This window comes from Platichthys flesus, chromosome 7 (genome assembly GCF_949316205.1).
Source record: "Platichthys flesus chromosome 7, fPlaFle2.1, whole genome shotgun sequence".
Classification (NCBI taxonomy): domain Eukaryota; kingdom Metazoa; phylum Chordata; class Actinopteri; order Pleuronectiformes; family Pleuronectidae; genus Platichthys; species Platichthys flesus.
The window spans coordinates 8,414,686-8,434,331 of record NC_084951.1 but is presented as its reverse complement, the minus strand read 5'-3'; the positions used below and the strand labels follow the sequence as shown (position 1 = coordinate 8,434,331).

Here is a 19,646-nt window from a genome sequence, read left to right as displayed (position 1 = left end):
CCAAACGAGTAGTGCGGGTGAACTGGGAACGTCTGGAGGAGGCCCCCGTCCTAGGTATCTTCAACTCACACCTCCGGCGGAGTTTTTCTGGCATTCCTGTGGAGGTTGGGGGCATTGAGCCGGAGTGGGCGGTGTTCAAAGCCTCCATTGCTGAAGCTGCGGCGGCTAGCTGTGGCCTCAGGGTCTTAGGCTCCTCAAGGGGCGGTAACCCTCGGACACCGTGGTGGACACCGGTGGTCAGGGAAGCCGTCCGATTGAAGAAGGAGGCCTTCCGGGATATGATATCCTGGAGGACTCCTGACTCGGTTGCAGGGAACGACAGGCCCGAAGGGCTGCAGCTGCTGCCGTGTCGGAGGCTAAGCAGCGGGTGTGGGAGAAGTTCGGAGAGGTCATGGAGAAGGACTTTCGGTCGGCACCAAAGTGTTTCTGGAAAACTATCCGCCACCTCAGGAGGGGGAAACGGGGAACCATCCAAGCTGTGTACAGTAAGGATGGGACTCTGTTGACCTCAACTGAGGAGGTTGTCGGACGTTGGAAGGAACACTTTGAGGAACTCCTGAATCCGAATAACACGCCCTCTATGTTGGAGGCAGAGCTCGAGGTTGATGGTGTTTCATCGTCAATTTCCCTGGTGGAGGTCACTGAGGTGGTCAAACATCTCCGCAGTGGCAAGGCCCCAGGGAGTGATGAGATCCGGCCAGAAATGCTAAAGGCTCTGGGTGTTGAGGGGCTGTCATGGTTGACACGCCTATTCAACATCGCGTGGGGTTCGGGTACAGTGCCAAAGGAGTGGCAAACTGGGGTGGTGGTTCCCCTGTTCAAAAAGGGGGACCAGAGAGTGTGTGCCAATTACCGGGGCATCACACTTCTCAGCCTCCCTGGTAAGGTCTACTCCAAGGTGCCGGAAAGGAGGGTTCGGCCGATCGTCGAACCTCAGATTGAAGAGGAACAATGCGGTTTTCGCCCCGGACGTGGAACTACAGACCAGCTCTTCACTCTCGCAAGGATCCTGGAGGGGGCCTGGGAGTATGCCCATCCGGTCTACATGTGTTTTGTGGATCTGGAGAAGGCGTATGACCGGGTCCCCCGGGAGAAACTGTGGGAGGTGCTGCGGGAGTATGGGGTAAGGGGGTCTATCCTCAGGGCCATCCAATCCCTGTACTCCCAAAGCGAGAGCTGTGTTCGCGTCCTCGGCAGCCAGTCAGTTTCGTTCTCAGTGGATGCTGGTCTCCGCCAGGGCTGCGCCTTGTCACCAATCCTGTTTGTGATATACATGGACAGGATATCGAGGCGTAGTCGGGGTGGGGAGGGGTTGCAGTTCGGTGGTCTGAGGATCTCGTCACTGCTTTTTGCAGATGACGTGGTCCTCATTGGATCATCGGCCTGTGACCTTCAGCACTCACTGGATCGGCTGGTGGCCGAGTGTGAAGCGGCTGGGATGAGGATCAGCACCTCTAAATCTGAGGCCATGACTCTTAGCAGGAAACCGATGGATTGCTTACTCCGGGTAGGAAATGAGTCCTTAGCCCAAGTGAAGGAGTTCAAGTACCTTGGGGTCTTGTTCGCGAGTGAGGGTACTATGGAGCGTGAGATTGGCCGGAGAATCGGAGCAGCGGGGGCGGTATTGCGTTCGCTTTACCGCACCGTTGTAACGAAAAGAGAGCTGAGCCGCAAGGCAAAGCTCTCGATCTACCGGTCGATCTTCGTTCCTATCCTCACCTATGGTCATGAGAGCTGGGTGATGACCGAAAGGACGAGATCACGGGTACAAGCGGCCGAGATGAGTTTTCTCAGAAGGGTGGCTGGCGTCTCCCTTAGGGATAGGGTGAGAAGCTCAGCCATCCGTGAGGAACTCGGATTAGAGCCGCTGCTCCTTCACTTAGAAAGGAGTCAGCTGAGGTGGTTCGGGCATCTGGTAAGGATGCCCACTGGGCGCCTTCCTTGGGAGGTGTTTCAGGCACGTCCAGTGGGGAGGAGACCTCTGGGAAGACCCAGGACTAGGTGGAGAGATTATATCTCAACACTGGCCTGGGAACGCCTCGGGATCCCCCCGTCAGAGTTGGTCAATGTGGCCCGGGAAAGGGAAGTCTGGGGCCCCCTGCTTGAGCTGCTCCCCCCGCGACCCGACCCCGGATAAGCGGATGAAAATGAGATGAGATGAGAGTCTGGATGCTGCAAAAGATGAGGCATCTATGCTTTGTTGTATTCCTTTGAAGGGTTTTGGGCGTATGTTAACAAAAAGACAAAATCAATGTTGTGGTCTAATGGATGTTGTGTTATGGTAGAGAAAACCAGCTTGATCAAAATACTGGCAACAGCCTGACAGAGACACAGACAAGACAGTGGAGGACCGAATAAATCAACATCAAACCCACCAGTTACATTAGGGTGCATAAATGGACGTTAACAATAATTCCACAAAGCACCCAACAGCTGTCCGTGTGGATTTAACGGCTGTCAAATATCGCCTCCTGCTGACAAAAACGGCACCATACATATCACATTTTGTATATTATTTATAATTAGAAATTACAAATGCTGCAGATTTGATGGCTATTAATCTCATGAGATATTTGACATATCCTAGGAATACAGTCCATGTCATCCATAGAAAGTAAATTAAAGACAACTTTTCAGTGCAAAATGTATAGTTTTTATATTATATGAATAATAAATTGTCAATTGCATGTCGTCTCACAGGGAACTTGTAATGAAAAAATATAAATACTATTATATCTACTGTATTCTACTAATACATCTGTGGTGTTCACTCTCAGATTTGGACAAACATGAAACTAAGGAGTGTTTTCTGTATCAATGTGTCGTAACTATGTATTCTGCAAATGGTCAGACAACTTTGTATTTCTCACTTCACAAACAGGAATTTTTCTTTTGGAGACTGTAGCAACTGTAGCTGCAGGTAGCAACTTGATGACCTGGCCTTAATTTGTGTTACAATGATACAGTTCTCAACATTAATGGATTTCACCCTGCAATTCATATTCCAAACATTTTGAATGGAGATAATGGTGTAATATGACAATTCTATAGCTTTAAGATATATATGACACATGAGGTCTTCTTGAATGTAACCTCATGTGTCAATATTCCAAAGAAACTACCAGATGGGTTTTTGCTTTAAAGAAACACAAACTTCCTTGATCCAGAATGATGACATGGAACATCAGCAGCAGTGAGTTTTATTACAATCTCATAAAGGTATATTTGGCTCCTTAGAAAGAAAATGTCAATGAGCAGTATGTACCGTACAGAGTACAATGATAAAAATAGTGTTTTATTGAGGAAGTATCAATATTACATATTGTGTCTTTAAAATTATGGCAACTGTTGTTTTATTTTCTGTCCTTACTTATGAAAATGTTGCCCACCTCAAAAATTAACACCAACATTTTTTTACTTTACCAACTTGTGGCTTAATACTGAAAAAAAACAAAAGGATTTCAGTGTCACAGAGTAGGACCTAAACTAAATCTCTGCTCGATGAATATATTAGACAATAAATTAAAGCCAGTGAAATTCTTCGGATAGCTTTGTACCAATACAAGGAGATACATAAACTAGTCTGTGTTAAAACAACAAAATCGAAATATCAAACCTAGAGAATCACAGTAATGGCAAGCTACCAGGAGGTGCCAGAATGATTCCAAACACATAGAAAAGTCCCATGAGGAGGTTGAGCTTGGCTGTCTTCTGGGGGATCTTGGCGTAGTATCGGCTGCGGAACTGCCTCTCCAAGGGGAAGGCCATTGGCAGCGTGAGCAGAGGCAGCGCCATGCTGATGGTGTAACGGGTGGCGAGGATGCAGAAAAGCACATAGGGGACGAAGAGCAGGAAGTTGTAGAGGACATAGGAGAGCGTAGGACCTATGAGGATGGCCAGGGTGACGATGCCTGCCTGCTTGTCAGAGTCCATGTCTCTGGTGTTGTTGCTGTGGAGGATGGCTTCTGTGTTGAGCGCCAGCGGGACGGCGTACACTAGTGGCAGCACTGAAAGGTATCCGACCTGTACTGCGTGGGCAAACATGACGGCCAGAGGGCCGAAGGTAATGAGGATTACCACGTCCCCTAGTGCCACGTACTTGAGGCCGATCCCTGGGGAAAAGAGAAAACAGGTGATATCTGATTATTTGATTAGTGGTCGTTCACACCTTATCATTAAATACCCAAGAGGGGTAGAATCTGTTTTCATCAAATTATTGATTAGCATCGGACGTCATCAAATTATGTCATCAGGGTTATTTACTCAGACTTGCAAAAGCTCCTCCAGGGCTACAATAGACAACGATACAAGTGTTTTCATAGCGTTAGAATGACTTCCCATGTTAACTTAACCAACATTTGTTTCACTTCTCGGATGAAATTTAGTCAACTGTAGTATTAATCACAAGGTGAGCATTAAAACAAGAAGCACAGTTCTGCATTTTGGAAAGTCAAATGGTGACACTTATGAAAGGTGTACACTATACACCTCTGAACTACCTGTATTGACATTTCAAATCAAAGGGTCAAAACTAGACAATTTTTTGTATACATTGCATTTTTGTACCCACACATTGTGTGTACGTCACACAAGCAAGAAAAATATTAACTTTTTGAACATCAAAATCAAGTTGGGGTTTTTCAAAGAGCAACATTTTTCTAGCTAAAGGAGCCATTAACATCCAATCTTGCAGAGTGTATTGTAAGTTAAAGATGTATGCCTTTCCATGTGTGAGTCCATGTGTGTGTGCTTTTGGTGACTGAGGTGGCCTATCAACTAAGGCAGCAATCCAAAAGATGCAAGTTTTGATTTACTCACCTCCAGTGTATAAAAAAGAGCTGGATAGTCCCCCAAAGTAAATGAGAGCTAGATGCTCCAGTCTGAGTGTGGACAGGAAGTAGAGCAGGGTGGCACACAGACACCCCAAAGAATATAACAACATTCCAAACATGACAACATCCTGCGGTGCCAGAATTTCGTCCACTAGAGTCCTATCATCACTCTTCTTGTGGTCAATCCCTTTGGAGAAGTCATAGTAGGTGTTCACAAGGTTGCCTGCCCCGTGGACTACGAGGACGGCCACCGCACACACCATCAGGATGACCAAGTCCACAGAGCCATCAAGTTTGTACGCCAGGACGCTGCCAAGGGCCACTGGCGTGAGCGAGGCACTGAAACTCCACGGTCTCAGCGCCAGCACGTATGCGGCACACTTAAGCCTGACATGTGAGGCGATGCTGGCCATCTTCGACTTGTGGTCGGCTCCTGGAGGGTGATTGGTCATGTTATTCATGCCAGCCTGCCATTGTTGGCCATTGTGACCATTAGATCCAGCCAGAGATAATGTCTCTGCTCTGCTTTCTATCTGCTCTTTGGCCATTTCTGTGCAAAGTGTCTACGGAAGCAGTGATGTTCCCAGATGCCAGAGTTAGATGTTTCTGCAGGAATAAAAACAAATAACAGCAGCTAGGTTAGGAACTAGAATTAAGACATATGATCACATCACACCTTTTTATCATTTTCACATTGGCTCCCAGTTTATTTTTGGGATGGATTTTAAGATTGTATTGATAACTTTTAAGCCTTTTCTAGGCTGAAATCTAGTGGGACAGACCAAATCAGAAATTCCCTGAGGAAATAAAGATGTCTGTGAGGGTGTGTTCTTTTCAGTCTTTATTAAAAAAACTAAATATTTTCAGACAAAAGGTATTTTGACCTGAAAAGTGCTCTATAAATAAAGTTATTATTGTTATTATATAATCAGAAGAAACACGAGATGGTTGACAATGCATTGGAAACACAAAGCATGCCACACAAACTCTGACTGCACATAGTCTGACCATTGAAGAGGACTTCTTTTCTGGGCACTGACCAATTCACTCCAACACAAAGTACACACAGTTTAATAGTTACATGTCCACTTGCTGCAGCAGAAGTGGTAATCAGGTGGTCCCCAGCAGACCCAGGGGTTATAGAGAGCAGACAGTTTCTAACAGTGAAAGTCACCAAAACTTTAACTCCAACGTCATGTGGGTGGTTTCTGAGCTGAGCTGACATTGGCTCGTTGGTGATCTTATTATTACACTCGTGGGATTAAACCGTTATACATCTCCCACTCTCACTCAGAGGGAAATCCTCGGTGGAGGCACCGGATAACGACACCGGGAGGTGCAAACAACCCCTGGCTAGCTAGTGAGATTATGGGATTAGAGCTAACGCGCTAGCCGCAGAGCTAATGATCTCTGTGCGGGTACAGCAGCTACTCACCAGCTATGTCCTCAGTGTCCGACACCGCCCGGGCTCCTCTCTGCTTGCAAACATGTTTCTGTGGCCCGCAGAGTCCGTTCCGTGTGTCAGCGTACGTGTCAACTTGGAGGATACTTGACTGGCTGCCCACTGCTGTACATGACGGGCGCCATTTCCTCCGCTGCAAGTGCAACGTCGCACATGGGTCGAAGGCAACGCATCATCGCTCGCACAAGGTTCCGGCTTGTGTTCGACTCCGGGAAATAAAAATAACTAAACAAGAAAACATTAGATATAACGATAGAAAGTGTATAATCTCAGAGAAGAGTCATGTTTCATTCCACATTGGACTTTATAGACCACAGAATGATAAAATGAAGGGTAAATTAAATACACTACAGGAGACGGAATATAAAGAAACGGGGGAACTGGTCCGTTGTAACACTTGCTACAAATACAAAAAGGAATGCATATCATCAACATGCAATTGGTAAATACAGGTACACAAAGCAACAACAAAAAAGAGATGCAAAAACAAATAAAAATCAATACATAAATACAGATGAGATATCCCAAGTAACCCAAGAGTCCTCACATTTGCATTGACATCATTTGGTTGCAGTTTCTCAATGTGTATGCCACTTACCAAATAATGGCTAACAGACCTTTATATAATATTTCTTGCTATTATTTTGTAATTAAACATTTGAGTGGACAGAAATAACATGTGGGGTTCCTCAAGGCTCCACACATGAAACCTCTTCTTTTTTTATTGAATCAAGTATTTACTCATTTCTTAAACTATTTAGTTTATATTAAATTGCATTCATGTATTGTCTTATGTTAATTCTACAATCTGTTCTGATGCCCTTTAGATATTATGTTAAGTACTAAAAATTGCCTGGTTGTGGAAATTTGCTATACAAATAAAACACCTCATCTGGAGCGGGAGTTTGTTCTAACAAAAATCCCGCTGTAGTAAATCCAATTCAAGGAGTCAAATTAAATAATGAAATAGGGCTTGTGGAATCAGCTTATAATTAAATCTTGTTTTCCACATTGTTCAAAGTCCAACGTAGGGTTGAGGGTGGCAGGATCAGTGGACAGATGATGTATGTTGTTGTGGACAATGGTGGAATACAGCTATGTCATTTAAAAGATGATCTGGAACTTCCAAGAAGAGCTGCATATAAATCATGGGAATAGAGAGGACTATTTCGGATTAGGGCACAGTTCTGGATACAACCCAATTTCCTATGCCTGTAATTATACAAGCTATTGATCAGTATTGAGAATAAATGTATTTGGCCAAAGCTGAACCATGACATGGCCACATGGCTACCAAAAGTGAATCTGTTGAGAGTGTGTGAGGCAGATTTGCTTTGCTTGAAAACATGCCGTTTGATGCCTGAAGTTTAGAAGTTGAATGCAATAGTTCTTCTGGGATTCTTTAAATGAACATGAAACCACCCATTTTTGAAATGTTGCTAGCGATATTGATCTAATTTTAGCGCAAACATTTGGATTCCATAGCCTTTGTTAGAAAGGATTTGTGTTACTCAGAACATTATCTATGACTTTGTTCTGATGCATCATGACTGCATTACTACTTCACACTATTGTGTTGATCATGCATCCTTAATAATCAGAATTAATATGTGTGACGAGAATGAAAAAGACCACACATTGTCACACACATCAGTCTCTCTGTTCAGGCAATATTTGAATACATCTATATGCAAGTTCACCACTAGATGTCACTAAATTCGACACATTGAACCTTTAATTAGGGCCCGAGCACTGAATGGTGAGAGGCCCTATGAAAATTGTAAGGATTATTCTAAGCGTAGTGAATGGGCTTTTTGAGGGCTTCAACGTGCTCTTTTAAAGTTTGCAGTAAATTAGAAAGTGGTGATAAATGTACGTATTCTGGCGTATTTGGAACAGGCGTGGCAAAATGGCTCACAAGCGCCATCTGGAACGCAGTCCCTAGGTTTCCACACAACTGATTTTCACCAAAATCGGGACAAAGGTGTATCGTGGCCAATCATATAAAAAAAGCCATCTAGTGAACAAATTCATCACAACAAGATGGAGATCTAAACTTGCTCGGATTTCAACTTTTCGTCATACCGTGTGACCTTGGCGTGGCGGCAAAGCTTGATTACACGCCAAATCTATACAGAAATTGTGACTTAAAATCACAGCGCCCCCTGGTGGCAACAGGGAATGTCTTGTTATTGATACGTCTTACAGTTGGATGTATTTCTCTTCATTCACTTTGCGAAACCATGTCAATCTGTGTCAAATGGGTCTCAAGACAATGATAATGTAGGCATAAGGTTACAGAGACTTTTCATCATGCAGATAATTAATGGTGTGGCATCAAAGTTCATCAGCTCGCCATGACACACGAAATTGCTGTAACTTCAGTATTCATGGGTCTATCTCCCTCAAACTACATGTGTGAGTGGTGTCGCTGGACGCTGAAACAGGTTTTAATAGGCTGGAGTGGGACTTTCTATTTGAGATGATAGAGAAGTTTGGTCTAGGTTTTATTTCATGGTTGAAATTGCTACACTCCACACCAGTTGCTTCTGTGCAAAAAAACAATAGAGTATCACCCCCCTTCCAGCTCCACCGCGGCACAAGGCAGGGGTGTCCACTATCCCCTTTATTATTTGCCTTAGCTATTGTGCCCCTGGCCATCTGGCTGAGATCTGAGAATGGATTTGAGGGCGTCTACCACCAGGGTTCAGTACACCAGCTGTCACTGTATGCAAATGATTTACTTCTCTATGTATCAAATCCATCCACATCTCTACTGATAGTTTAGGACATCCTAGAGCAATTTGGCCAACTCTCTGGCTACAAACTCAACTTCTGAAAGAGTGAGTTATTTGCACTCAATAACTTAGTTGGTGACTTGCCAGACAACATAGTTCCCTTTAAAAGAGTGGATAACTGTTTTAAATATCTGGGTACACTTATAACAAGGTCTCTAGCAGACACTTTCATTAAAAAATGTGTCCCATTGCTTGGCAGAGTTGAGGAGGACTTTCATTGATGATCTACCTTGCCTCTATCGTTGGCCGGTGTGGTGAACCTCATCAAAATGACAGTTCTGCCAAAATTCCTTTACCTTTTCCAGCATATTCCTGTTCTTACCTCCAAAAAGATTTTTGCTAAACTGGATAAGGCAATATCAACATTTCTCTGGGCAGGTTTACAGAAAAGGTTATTGCAGCTTCCTAAGAACACAGGGGCTTGCTCTTCCCAATTTTTTACTATTGGGCAGCTAATACTCACAAGCTCTTGTACTGGACTGACAAACCTACTACAAACCAGCCTGCCTTGGTCCATATTGAAATGTCATCATCCCAGGTCACACTGCGGTCATGGCTTTGTTCCCCACTTCCTGTGTCGGTCAGCGATAATCTCGTAGTTAAGCAGTCATTTAAGATATGGTTACAATTCATGAAACATTTTGGCTTGCAAGGTTCCTCTATTCATGACCCAGTATCCCATAATCATCATTATTGTCGATGCTCACACTGTACTACATGTGTGTAGCAACCCCCCGCAGACATTCAGATGGTTTTAAGGAATGGGCGTGGTAAAATCACTGACAAGCGCCCCCTAAAGGGAAGCCCCGGCTCTACAATTGGCCGACATCTACAAAAAACGATAGGGACATGTGTCATTTCATTACAAACAAATAAGTCTCTTGGATACATATGCTAGGCAAAACAGGAAGCCTGCCATTTTGGATTTGGTCATTGATCACTCTCTTCACCAACCGCAACAGACTTGAAATCGCCTTTGCTCGGGCCCGTTAGTGCTACTACGTAGCCTCCAACTGCACCTTGAATAATGTTAAGCAGCATGTCGAAATAATTTTCTCCTCTAATTCGGTTTTGATGCCCTTGTGAAGAATGTTGTACCCCACCAGCAGACAATCTCTAAATTCAAGTCATTTATTATCAATTGCTGAATCTCAAACTTTTATTATTACATTACATGTCATTTAGCTGACGCTTTTGTCCAAAGCGACTTACATTTTTAGAACACTCAGCATTTATGAGGGGCCATTTTAGGGGTTCAGTATCTTGCAAGGACACTGAACCCCTAAGGACACATGCAGATGGGAAAGAGTGGGATTCGAACCGGCAACCTTCTTGTTGCAGAACACCCGCTCTATCCCCTAGGCCACGCTCTCCCCAAACTTGCATCTGCTTTTGTATCATCTGGCCTTGTTTGCTGTAATGCACTTTAGTCCAGTTTCAGTCCAATTAATACAAAACACTGCTGCCCAGCTTTTCACTGAGACCAAAACACTTGACCACATTACATATGGGCTTTCTTCTCCTCAATGGCTCCCTGTTAAATTTTATTATGATTTTAAATTACAACTCCTCCCTTTTAAGGCCTTAAATGTCCTTGCACCACGATACCTTTCAGACCTTTCAGACCTATTGACCTGCCTTCTTGACACCTAACATCCACGGATGGATTAATTTTTCTTCTTTGTAAAGCAGTCTATAAAATTGTTAAGAAAAGTGCAGCATAAATAAAAGTTTTTTATCTAAGTTAATTAATGAAATGGTACATTGAAACACTTGTCTTTGCATGTATGTATTGCAAAACAAAGACTGCACCAAAATTACCAAATTTGAGCAAAAGAAAAGATGCTTTCGTAAGGAAATGTTTACAGTTTGTACTTTGTACAACCCATCATCCAACCATGGGCCCCAGTGTCACTTCTGCATATGGCATAACTCCAAACCATAATTCAGCATTTCCATTCCAGGGAGAGTCATCTGTATGTACCTGCAATGTTCCTGTCACCCTGTCCTCACTGAACAAAATAAACACTAACAAATCACAGAGGGAGGCTATGCAACTCGAGCGCTTTGACATTTCACAAAACTCTAAACAATAAATTGTTTGGAAAAACGCTGAAGCTGAATTTCCGTTTAGATGAAGACCTGGAATGTAAAAAGGGGATTTTGTTTGGAGCCGTGGGTTGTTTGGAGTATGGGGAGATGGTTCACACACTGACCATTCTCCCTCCATCCAAAGGGCTCTTTCTTTGTGTTCTTCCCTCCTGAAGAAAGTGTGTGTGCACGTCATCTTCTGAAGTACCTTTCCCTTTCCCGCAGCACCGCTATTACATAAACCTTTGAAAGCCATGTTCAAAATATGCCATCTGATTCCGCTTTAGCTCTTCTCCAGCGGTTGCAGCAAGTGGTTTTGATCGACAGAGCGCGTTTGGTTTTCATTAGATCGTCTCGACGCTGACCCCCTGCCCCCTCTGGAGTAATGTGAAACCAGCCCACTGGCAGACGCGCTGTGCGGCCGGAAAGGAGCCGAGCGGAGCTGCTGCAGACTGCGCTGCCTCCACCGCCCGGTCCGCATGCTGCGCCGCTGCCGCACAGCGCCGCACATTGGTCCGCGCAGCGACACACTGCCGAGACGTGCGATGGCAGAGAAGTAGTGTTCTTACATGCTGAACCTGTGCAGTCTTCCCTGAGGAGATCATTTTTTTTTTATTGTTATTACTTTTGCTAGAGGTCGCAGCCATGGGGAGCTGTCAGACTCCCAGGAGTTTACGCAGAGGCGTCCGGGGCTCCGCTCCTCTGCTGGCCGCGGCGCTGCTCACTCTTCTGTCCGCGGGGATGCAACAAACCACAGCCTTTCCCTCCTGGAGGTCCGAGGTATGACCACTCCATCACATGCATGTCATCGCAGCTCCAACACCACAACGTGCACTTTCTTATCAAGTTGTGTAGGTTAGCTGCCGTTTTCTTGATCCTCTCAACACAAAACTCCATTGGAAATGTTGACTTGTTATGAAATGCAAAACGACACACCAGTGATGCTTCTGGTTGAAATGCTTTTGAATAACCAAAGGCCACTATCAAATTCGGCTTAGACAATATTGTTACCTCATGAGGTAATAGTTATCTAATAGGGTAAGTGATTTTGTAAATGAGTTAATACGAGTTAATAACGTTTTTTTAATTACTGGTTTATACTCATAACAATGATTATAATAGCATTATATAATATAAACTTGTAATTTCAAACTATGTATAAAGTTGATAACTTCTTGTCTACTATCCCTCACTAATACACCAATAGGATACTATATCATTTACGTTTTTATGTAAGATAAAGGTAGTAGATCCTTTACACCCCAAATTCTCCCAAGTAGGTACAGATGAATAACCTGCTTCATCATATGCAAACTGTGCATATGTCACAGTGAGTACAATTTAATTAAATTATGAAAAGTTTCGTCTTCAGTATAGAGATAAACAGGTTTCAGGATATTCACAGTTAAAACAAGAATAATTAATTTACTCCCATTATTTTCTTTTGCTGCTATTGAGTAAAAGTCTCAATCTTTTAAAGACTGTTAATAAGAGCCCACAAACTATCCAATTTACATCACTTCTCTGGTTTCCTTAGACGTATTTTCAGATTCAATCAATTACACTTGAGCAAACGCATTACATTAAATTAACGTTGGGTCTCTTTAGGAAGTTGGATGAATCACATAATTAGGTTAGGAATGGAATGGATCCCTTTGCACTGATATCTTCAGTGAATTGGATAAGCGTGTTAACGCCACACAACTTCAATCACTGCCACCCACCACTCTCTCACTTTATATGTCAATCAAGCCAGGCTGCTTGTGAGGATTATATAACTGACTTTTAGATAAGCTTGTGTCAGGCTGGTGAATAAAGAGGTCAGAATGCAGCCAAAGAGCATTTTAATGAGCTCTCTTTTATCCATGCTGAAACTCATGCACTGATATATAGGAATCCTCAGCGTCAGCACCTACTGGCTTTAAAGTTTGGTTTAACACCCCCGTTTCTGCCTTCATGGCTTATTCCTCTGTATTTGTGTCACAGTGTGGGATGAGATTTGCAGTCAAAGACACAGGAAGAACTGAGCTGGCTTTACTGCAGTAAACACCTCATGAATCACTGCACACAAAACAGTGGCAGCTGAGGTCAGGAAAGCAATTCTGCCTAAAATAATGACCGTTAGGTACAATGTAATATAGAAGCATTATGTCAGCAAGAGGCAAGAGAGGTCATCCAGTGCAGCAGCAGTGTCGGAGCGTCTGCCAGACGGCCGGCCCCTGCTTCTCTATTTTGGTAAGGAAATGAAGGAAGTACGGCATCTACTTGTCTTGACTGGGAAAAGCAGGATCAGGAACCACACCAAGATATGGTGTAGAATACAAAGTGGTTGGGGTGGCTTCGATATTTTCTCTACATGTACAGGATCTTTTACCCCCATGCAGTAGGAGAATGCTGGGGCGTGGGTTTTGAAGGCTTTGCTTCTTCTCCTGTTTATCAGATTTATCTTAGGACGCCAAGGCTCTGAAACACTGCCTTAAAAGTACATCTGCATTGTTTTTCATACCAGTGTTTTAGTCAGACAACAATACACCTAAGCAAAAGCTCTGTACACTGGGGAGAATTGTATTTTTCATCACGAAAAACATTGTGGGACATGAACCTCACAACTCCATTGTCCAAATGGGTTTGGGGAGGGAGTTTTAGAGGCTGTTGTGAAGTCTGAGACACTTTTCTGAAACATGGCCAACTCTTGGATGTGTCCTGAATTCTAAAAGGACATTTCCAACACGGTTAAAACAACTCAGCAAGTGTTGTTTGAAGCATATTGAGGCTTTTACTCTTGCTGAACCCTGGGTGTCATTGGTAGGCTCTATATAGACATGTATTCTCATCAGTCTCAAGTACATGATGTTAGGATAAAGTAGAAAATGTGCTCATTTCAGAGAAATCTGGATTCAGGGTATGTGCATATAGCAGTTTTTCACTTTTGATGTAGTTGTCACTGAGGACAGACGGTCTTCCTGCACGAGCACACAATGGGTTCCTTGGTTTGAATCAGGGCTCGACTTCAAGTGTTGTTAAGTGGATTTACTACTTAAACCCATCTCCATAGTCCAGAGTTATAGATTGTATCAACTGGTGCAAGCAATATTATGGAGTTTTGCAGCCAAGACAAACCACATCTTTACTTCAGTCACAGAATATTTATGAAAGCCTTTCAAAGCTATGAAAATAGTGCAGAATCCAGGTGTGATTATTTTGAGTCACTGTCGCCCATTCCCAAAGGGTCAGCCGGTACAACCTATCCGTGAAAAGGATCGTATTTAACGTTTGGAAAGTTCTTTTACTGCTGATCACTTCCCTTTTCCAAGAGATGGAATGCCCTTGCATGAAAATAACCTTCACAAGCAAAATGCTGAAATTATAGCAGTTGAGCACAGTTTTAGCTGTCAAGATAACAAATGTAGTCTAATGCCTGCAGCTACAAAAATCATACTTTTTCCAAGACATGTAATAAGCAAAGAATTCAACGCATCTCATTGGATTCCTTCAAAAGCCTAACCGAGGAGTAAGACTGCATCCTCTTTCAATTAGAGCACAGAACCAGTTTCAGATGTCACAGATGTCCAGTCCCTAAACTCCACTTTACGGTGCGAGCTGATTAATTAAAGGTTTCTCTTTGTCCAAGGAAGAAGCTTACACCACTGCCTTACTCATCGGGATCCGCAAAGAGGCCCGGTCACAAGTGCTTCACCTCTCCAGGAACAAGCGCTACACCCTCACGCCGGAGCAGCTCAAATGGGACAAGTTTAAGCTGACATACAAGTATTGGTTTGAAACTCTTTCTGTAGTCAGCAAGGCAGGACAGTGCAGCTTTAGGGAGAGGGTAACAAAAGGTAGACAAATACTTCTGGGAAAAACAAACAAACGTAATGTTCCACTGAAGGTTGTCCGACCACCACAAGTTCGGATTGCACCTTCTGAAATCGTTTACCTAACAGAACCCTGCTTGCACTTGAGAGGGAGTTATAAAGCCCAACCTTTGGATGGTGCACCAGCTATTGGGAGAAGTTCCAGTGACATTTAATTCTTTCTGGAGCGGTAAAAAAGATGACCTTACAAACCTAAAAGTCCTTGAGAAGAGTTTAGACTGAGCTAAAGAGTTTTGATCATGGTGTCCTGCAATCTTAATGGAAGATTCAACTGACAGGTCAGCAGATAAAAAGTAAATAGATTCTGAATAAGTTGTTTTCTTCTCAATATTACAAACAAATCCATATTAGTCTAACTCTAGCTGATACATCAGTGAGTATTAAGCCACACAAATGGAGCTGTACTTACAATACTTGTGGGATTTCTGGTCTGTCTGAACAGTAGCCATTGCGTTTTGGCAGATTGCTCTGCTGTAGAGGGATGTGTGTCGAGACCAGTAATAACTACCCAATGCTGTTGTGTCTGAGCAGGTTGCTCTCCTTCCCAACGAACCTGATAAATGCCAGCGACACGCGTCGAGGGATCGCAAGGGCTTTTGGCATGTGGAGCGACATCTCGCCGTTCAGCTTCAGAGAGGTGCCAGCTGACCAAGAAGCAGACATTAAGATTGGTGGGTACTCCGCATGTGGCTGTATCAGCCCGCAACAGATGTTCCTTGGCTTCGAGTTCCAGACTTCTGCTTTGTCGTTACTGTTTTTCTGTCTGCGCTGTCCTCGCTGAAATGCCTTGGCCTCCAAATTCATTAAATCAAGCCACCGCAACTATATTACCAGGCTTATATTTAGCTTGATTCATTATTCTAAATGAAAAAAACACTTCTATGCACGTCAACCCATGGTGAAGACGTCTAAATTAAGTTTATCTGTCCCGTTGGGTGCTAACGCTGTAGTCCTGCATAAATTCTCAGCGACAGTGAAAGAAATGGTTCGTCATAAAACTCTGCCTTTAGTAATTCATCATCCCCCTGCTGTAGTCCACACACAGCAGAAGTAATGGAGTGAGGGTTTCCCTCCACGGCTCTGAGGTATGCGTCTGTCTCTGTTTTGGCAGGCTTCTATCCCGTCAACCACACAGATTGTCTGCAGTCCTACTTGCACCATTGTTTCGACGGCATCACGGGAGAATTGGCTCACGCATTCTTCCCGCCAACAGGCGAGATCCACTTTGACGACCATGAATACTGGATTCTTGGAAACATGCGTTTCAGCTGGAAGAAAGGTATGTGTCTTTATCATGTTTGTTGAAACCGCTGATATTTAATCCAGAAGGTGATGGAGGCAGCAGACCCTGAACTGGACATTTCGTGGGGGGGGAGGGGGGGGATGGGTCAACATGAAGAGAAAATAATCACATATCTCTGTTGCAGGAGTCTGGCTCACAGATCTTGTCCACGTGGCAAGTCATGAAATTGGACATGCCCTGGGACTCATGCACTCCTTGGACTCGAAAGCGATAATGCACCTGAATGCAACTCTGACAGGGCGCAAGCTCATCACACAGGATGAGGTGTGGGGTGTGCACCGTCTCTACGGTATGTTCATATATCAGATGTTTCTTACAGAGGATAAATGAGGAAGTTCTTTGTAGATAATTGTAAATAACTTTTAGGCCGTGGTCAGTCATCCAAGATATAGATATAGAGGTAGTCAGTCAAAGGCAAACTTAATGGGTCTCTTAATATATTAAGTAATTCCTCCAAAAGGTGAATAACTAAAACCTCATTATACCAAGTCCTTTGCAGGGATCATTGGCCGACCTGACAGTGACTGCTTGTTTTATCCAGAGTAGTCTGGTGTCGATGCAGCACCAGGGAAGCTTCATCACATTCGGACTTAAGAGTCAGTGCCCAGTGTGACAACGTCCACAACACTTCAACAGAGCAAATCAATGGAAGAACATTGGTGCTGTCATGAGGGACCCTTTACACCATCTTCACCTGTGTTTGTTATAAAAGATCTCCAACCAAGAGAAGTCAGAGTCCGTCATCTAGTCAGCGAAGTCTGGTCCCAACTTTCGAAGAATTCATCTAGATCCTCTTATGACGAACTAGTGGTACAAAACCAGCGATCCATCTTTGGTCACAACCGACCAGAATGTGGACCACAGTCTTTGACAACTGACACTTAGAGCCAACGTGGCATAAATGAATACTATATAAACTACTCATGAGTCATGATTAGTGTGTATTAATAGGGAGTAGTTTTCATTGGAATAAAAAGCAGAACAGGGATCCAGATTCTTTAGCTGCTTACTGAGAGCGGCTGGCTGATACTCCTCCTCCTCTGCCTCAGTCAATCTCCTCCTTTCTTCCAGGTTGTTTGGACCGGTTATTTATCTGTCCAGCCTGGGCTCGGAAAGGCTATTGCGACAGCAAGCGAAGGCTGATGCAGAAGCACTGCCCCTCCAGCTGTGATTTCTGTTACGGTAAGACACAGCAGCAGCAGAAAACAGCAGCGGTCCAAGGAAAAAAAAAACAAGAGAACTTTTTCTCTCAATTGAGCAGCACAAGGAGCTGCTGTGAACCGTTTGCCAATGGAGCAACGGTAGCCAACAGGTCCAGCCATGCAGAGCTGTGATGGGGGCTTTCAAGAATTTCATTTGAAAGGAAATTGCTCTTACTACTGAAGGAGTGTGCGTTTAGTTCTGGAGAATAGCAGCAGCCCAGAACGCAAACAGAGCAGTGAGGGTACCTGTTTTTTCCTGCGTCTCTAGGGGTACTGATAACACATCTGCAATTTAACAGCCTAAGCCTCTTCAGGCTTATTTGCGGTGTTCTGGTGCTGAGCCCTCTGCTGCGCAACAGGAAGTGGCTCCTTTAAACCGTCACAGCTCACGGAGTGTTGTGGCCGTCTGAGATTTTGTCAGCAACAAGGGACAGTGTGGAGAGAGGCAAGAGGATACGATTCCTGGCTCGCAGTAATCTGTTCCTCATTGTTGATTGGGAGATGTTGTACGGCTGTGGAAAATTCCTGAGTCAGTCCAAACCCGCTGGAATTTCAGACTGTGGCTTGAGGGTTAGAGACACACAAGGTCAATTTGGATTTTTGTGGCATTAACTAGAGCGACTGCTTTTAAGCAGAATTTGAGTTGATCAGAAGGCAGGCTGTTGTGATTGTCAGGAACCAGATGGGAGAGAGATTATGACGATAAGGCAGTCATGGCATCAGCAGGTCAGGGGTTGTATTAAGTAAACGTGATAAGGTTTGCATCGAAATTTTGACCATAATCGATTTCCGTGGTGTTTTTGACTGCGTGACAATTCCAGATTTTTAGACGCACTGAGAGATATATAGCAAAATATCTGTTTCCCCTATTTTACTTCAGCAAAGTCGTATAAGATGATCTATGCATGGAAAGGAACATTGTTAGATCAATAAAGTTAGTATTTTTTGGTATTTTTTGAGGATTTCCTCTGAATCTTCTTCCAGAATTTCCGTTCCCCACAGTGGCTCCCACACCGACTCCACCAAGGACCAAACACAAGTTAGTTGTTGAAGGCAAGAAGCTGACTTTTCGTTGCGGGAAGAAAATAGCATCTAAGAAAGGCAAAGTATAGTGAGTATTCCTCTGGGATCTTCGCCTTCTTGCAGCAATGCTACAGGACAATTTCTCTCTGCACTGTCTGATGTCTCAAACCCTCATTCCAGCTGGTACAAAGACGGGGAGCAGCTGGAATTCTCTCACCCAAACTACATCTCGCTGACAGATGACCACATCACCATTGTGGCCAACGCCATCAACGAAGGCACATACACCTGCATTGTGAAGAAAAAAGACAAAGTCCTCACCAACTACTCGTGGAGGGTACGCGTGCGATTCTGAACAGGACACATTCACACGTGGTCACCAGGACACCTCATTCTCTAGGGCACATAGTTCTTTTAATTTTTTAAGAAAATGTTTTCCTGAATCTACCACACACACACACACGACTGTCTTGTCATTTGTGTAAATGTGTTTTCATTTGTTCAAATAATAAATGATCCGTGACCTGTAGTCTTTTTGTGAAAATACTACCTGGCGGGGAAAAGCCAGTAATGACAGACCTTTTTATTTGGGGATGAATGATAGTTGCGGGCCTTGTCAGCTGTTTGGGACAACGTCCGCTCTGCCTTCGTCGGGCCTGGACCTCTTTAAAGATCTTCCTGCTAAGACACTCATGACGTGCAAAGCCACCCAGGGGCTCATGGGGTCTCCCTTTAAAAAAAAGGGGGCTAATTTACTGGAAAGAGCCTAATTTAAATCAAGATCAGATTCTAGAAAACAAACGAAAAGAGTGCCCATGTACCTAATGTGTTTGTTTTCAGCGTTACAGAAACCCTCTGCGTCAGTGCATGCCATCTGAGTAATTTACACGCTAACCAAACTAAGCTAATAAAGCCCGAATAAGCAATGTTGTCTACAGCCTTTAGAACAATTTGGATCTTCGACCGCATATGGAACACCTCAGACGTCTAGCTTACTTTACTAGCCTTGCAGAGAAGCCAGCAGTCTGTCTCCAGAGGCCCAGCAGTCAGCTCCACTAGC

General features: G+C 44.0%; 2 protein-coding genes across 2 annotated transcripts; one reads left to right on the top strand and one right to left on the bottom strand.

Annotated features, from left to right (window-relative positions):
* Positions 1-3,184: 3,184 nt before the first annotated feature.
* On the bottom strand, positions 3,185-6,448 carry ubiad1 (UbiA prenyltransferase domain containing 1). The gene is made up of 3 exons (XM_062392787.1): positions 6,268-6,448; positions 4,819-5,438; positions 3,185-4,112 (listed from the first exon to the last, which is right to left on the bottom strand). Exons 2-3 carry the CDS (start codon positions 5,378-5,380, stop codon positions 3,625-3,627), a joined length of 1,050 nt encoding a protein of 349 aa, XP_062248771.1. The 5' UTR covers positions 5,381-5,438; positions 6,268-6,448; the 3' UTR covers positions 3,185-3,624.
* A 5,009-nt stretch (positions 6,449-11,457) lies between these two features.
* Positions 11,458-19,115, top strand: mmp23ba (matrix metallopeptidase 23ba). Its single transcript, XM_062391752.1, has 8 exons — positions 11,458-11,963; positions 14,815-14,951; positions 15,590-15,729; positions 16,170-16,337; positions 16,486-16,650; positions 17,433-17,543; positions 18,548-18,674; positions 18,767-19,115. Exons 1-8 carry the CDS (start codon positions 11,829-11,831, stop codon positions 18,939-18,941), a joined length of 1,158 nt encoding a protein of 385 aa, XP_062247736.1. The 5' UTR covers positions 11,458-11,828; the 3' UTR covers positions 18,942-19,115.
* The last annotated feature ends 531 nt before the right edge of the window (positions 19,116-19,646 follow it).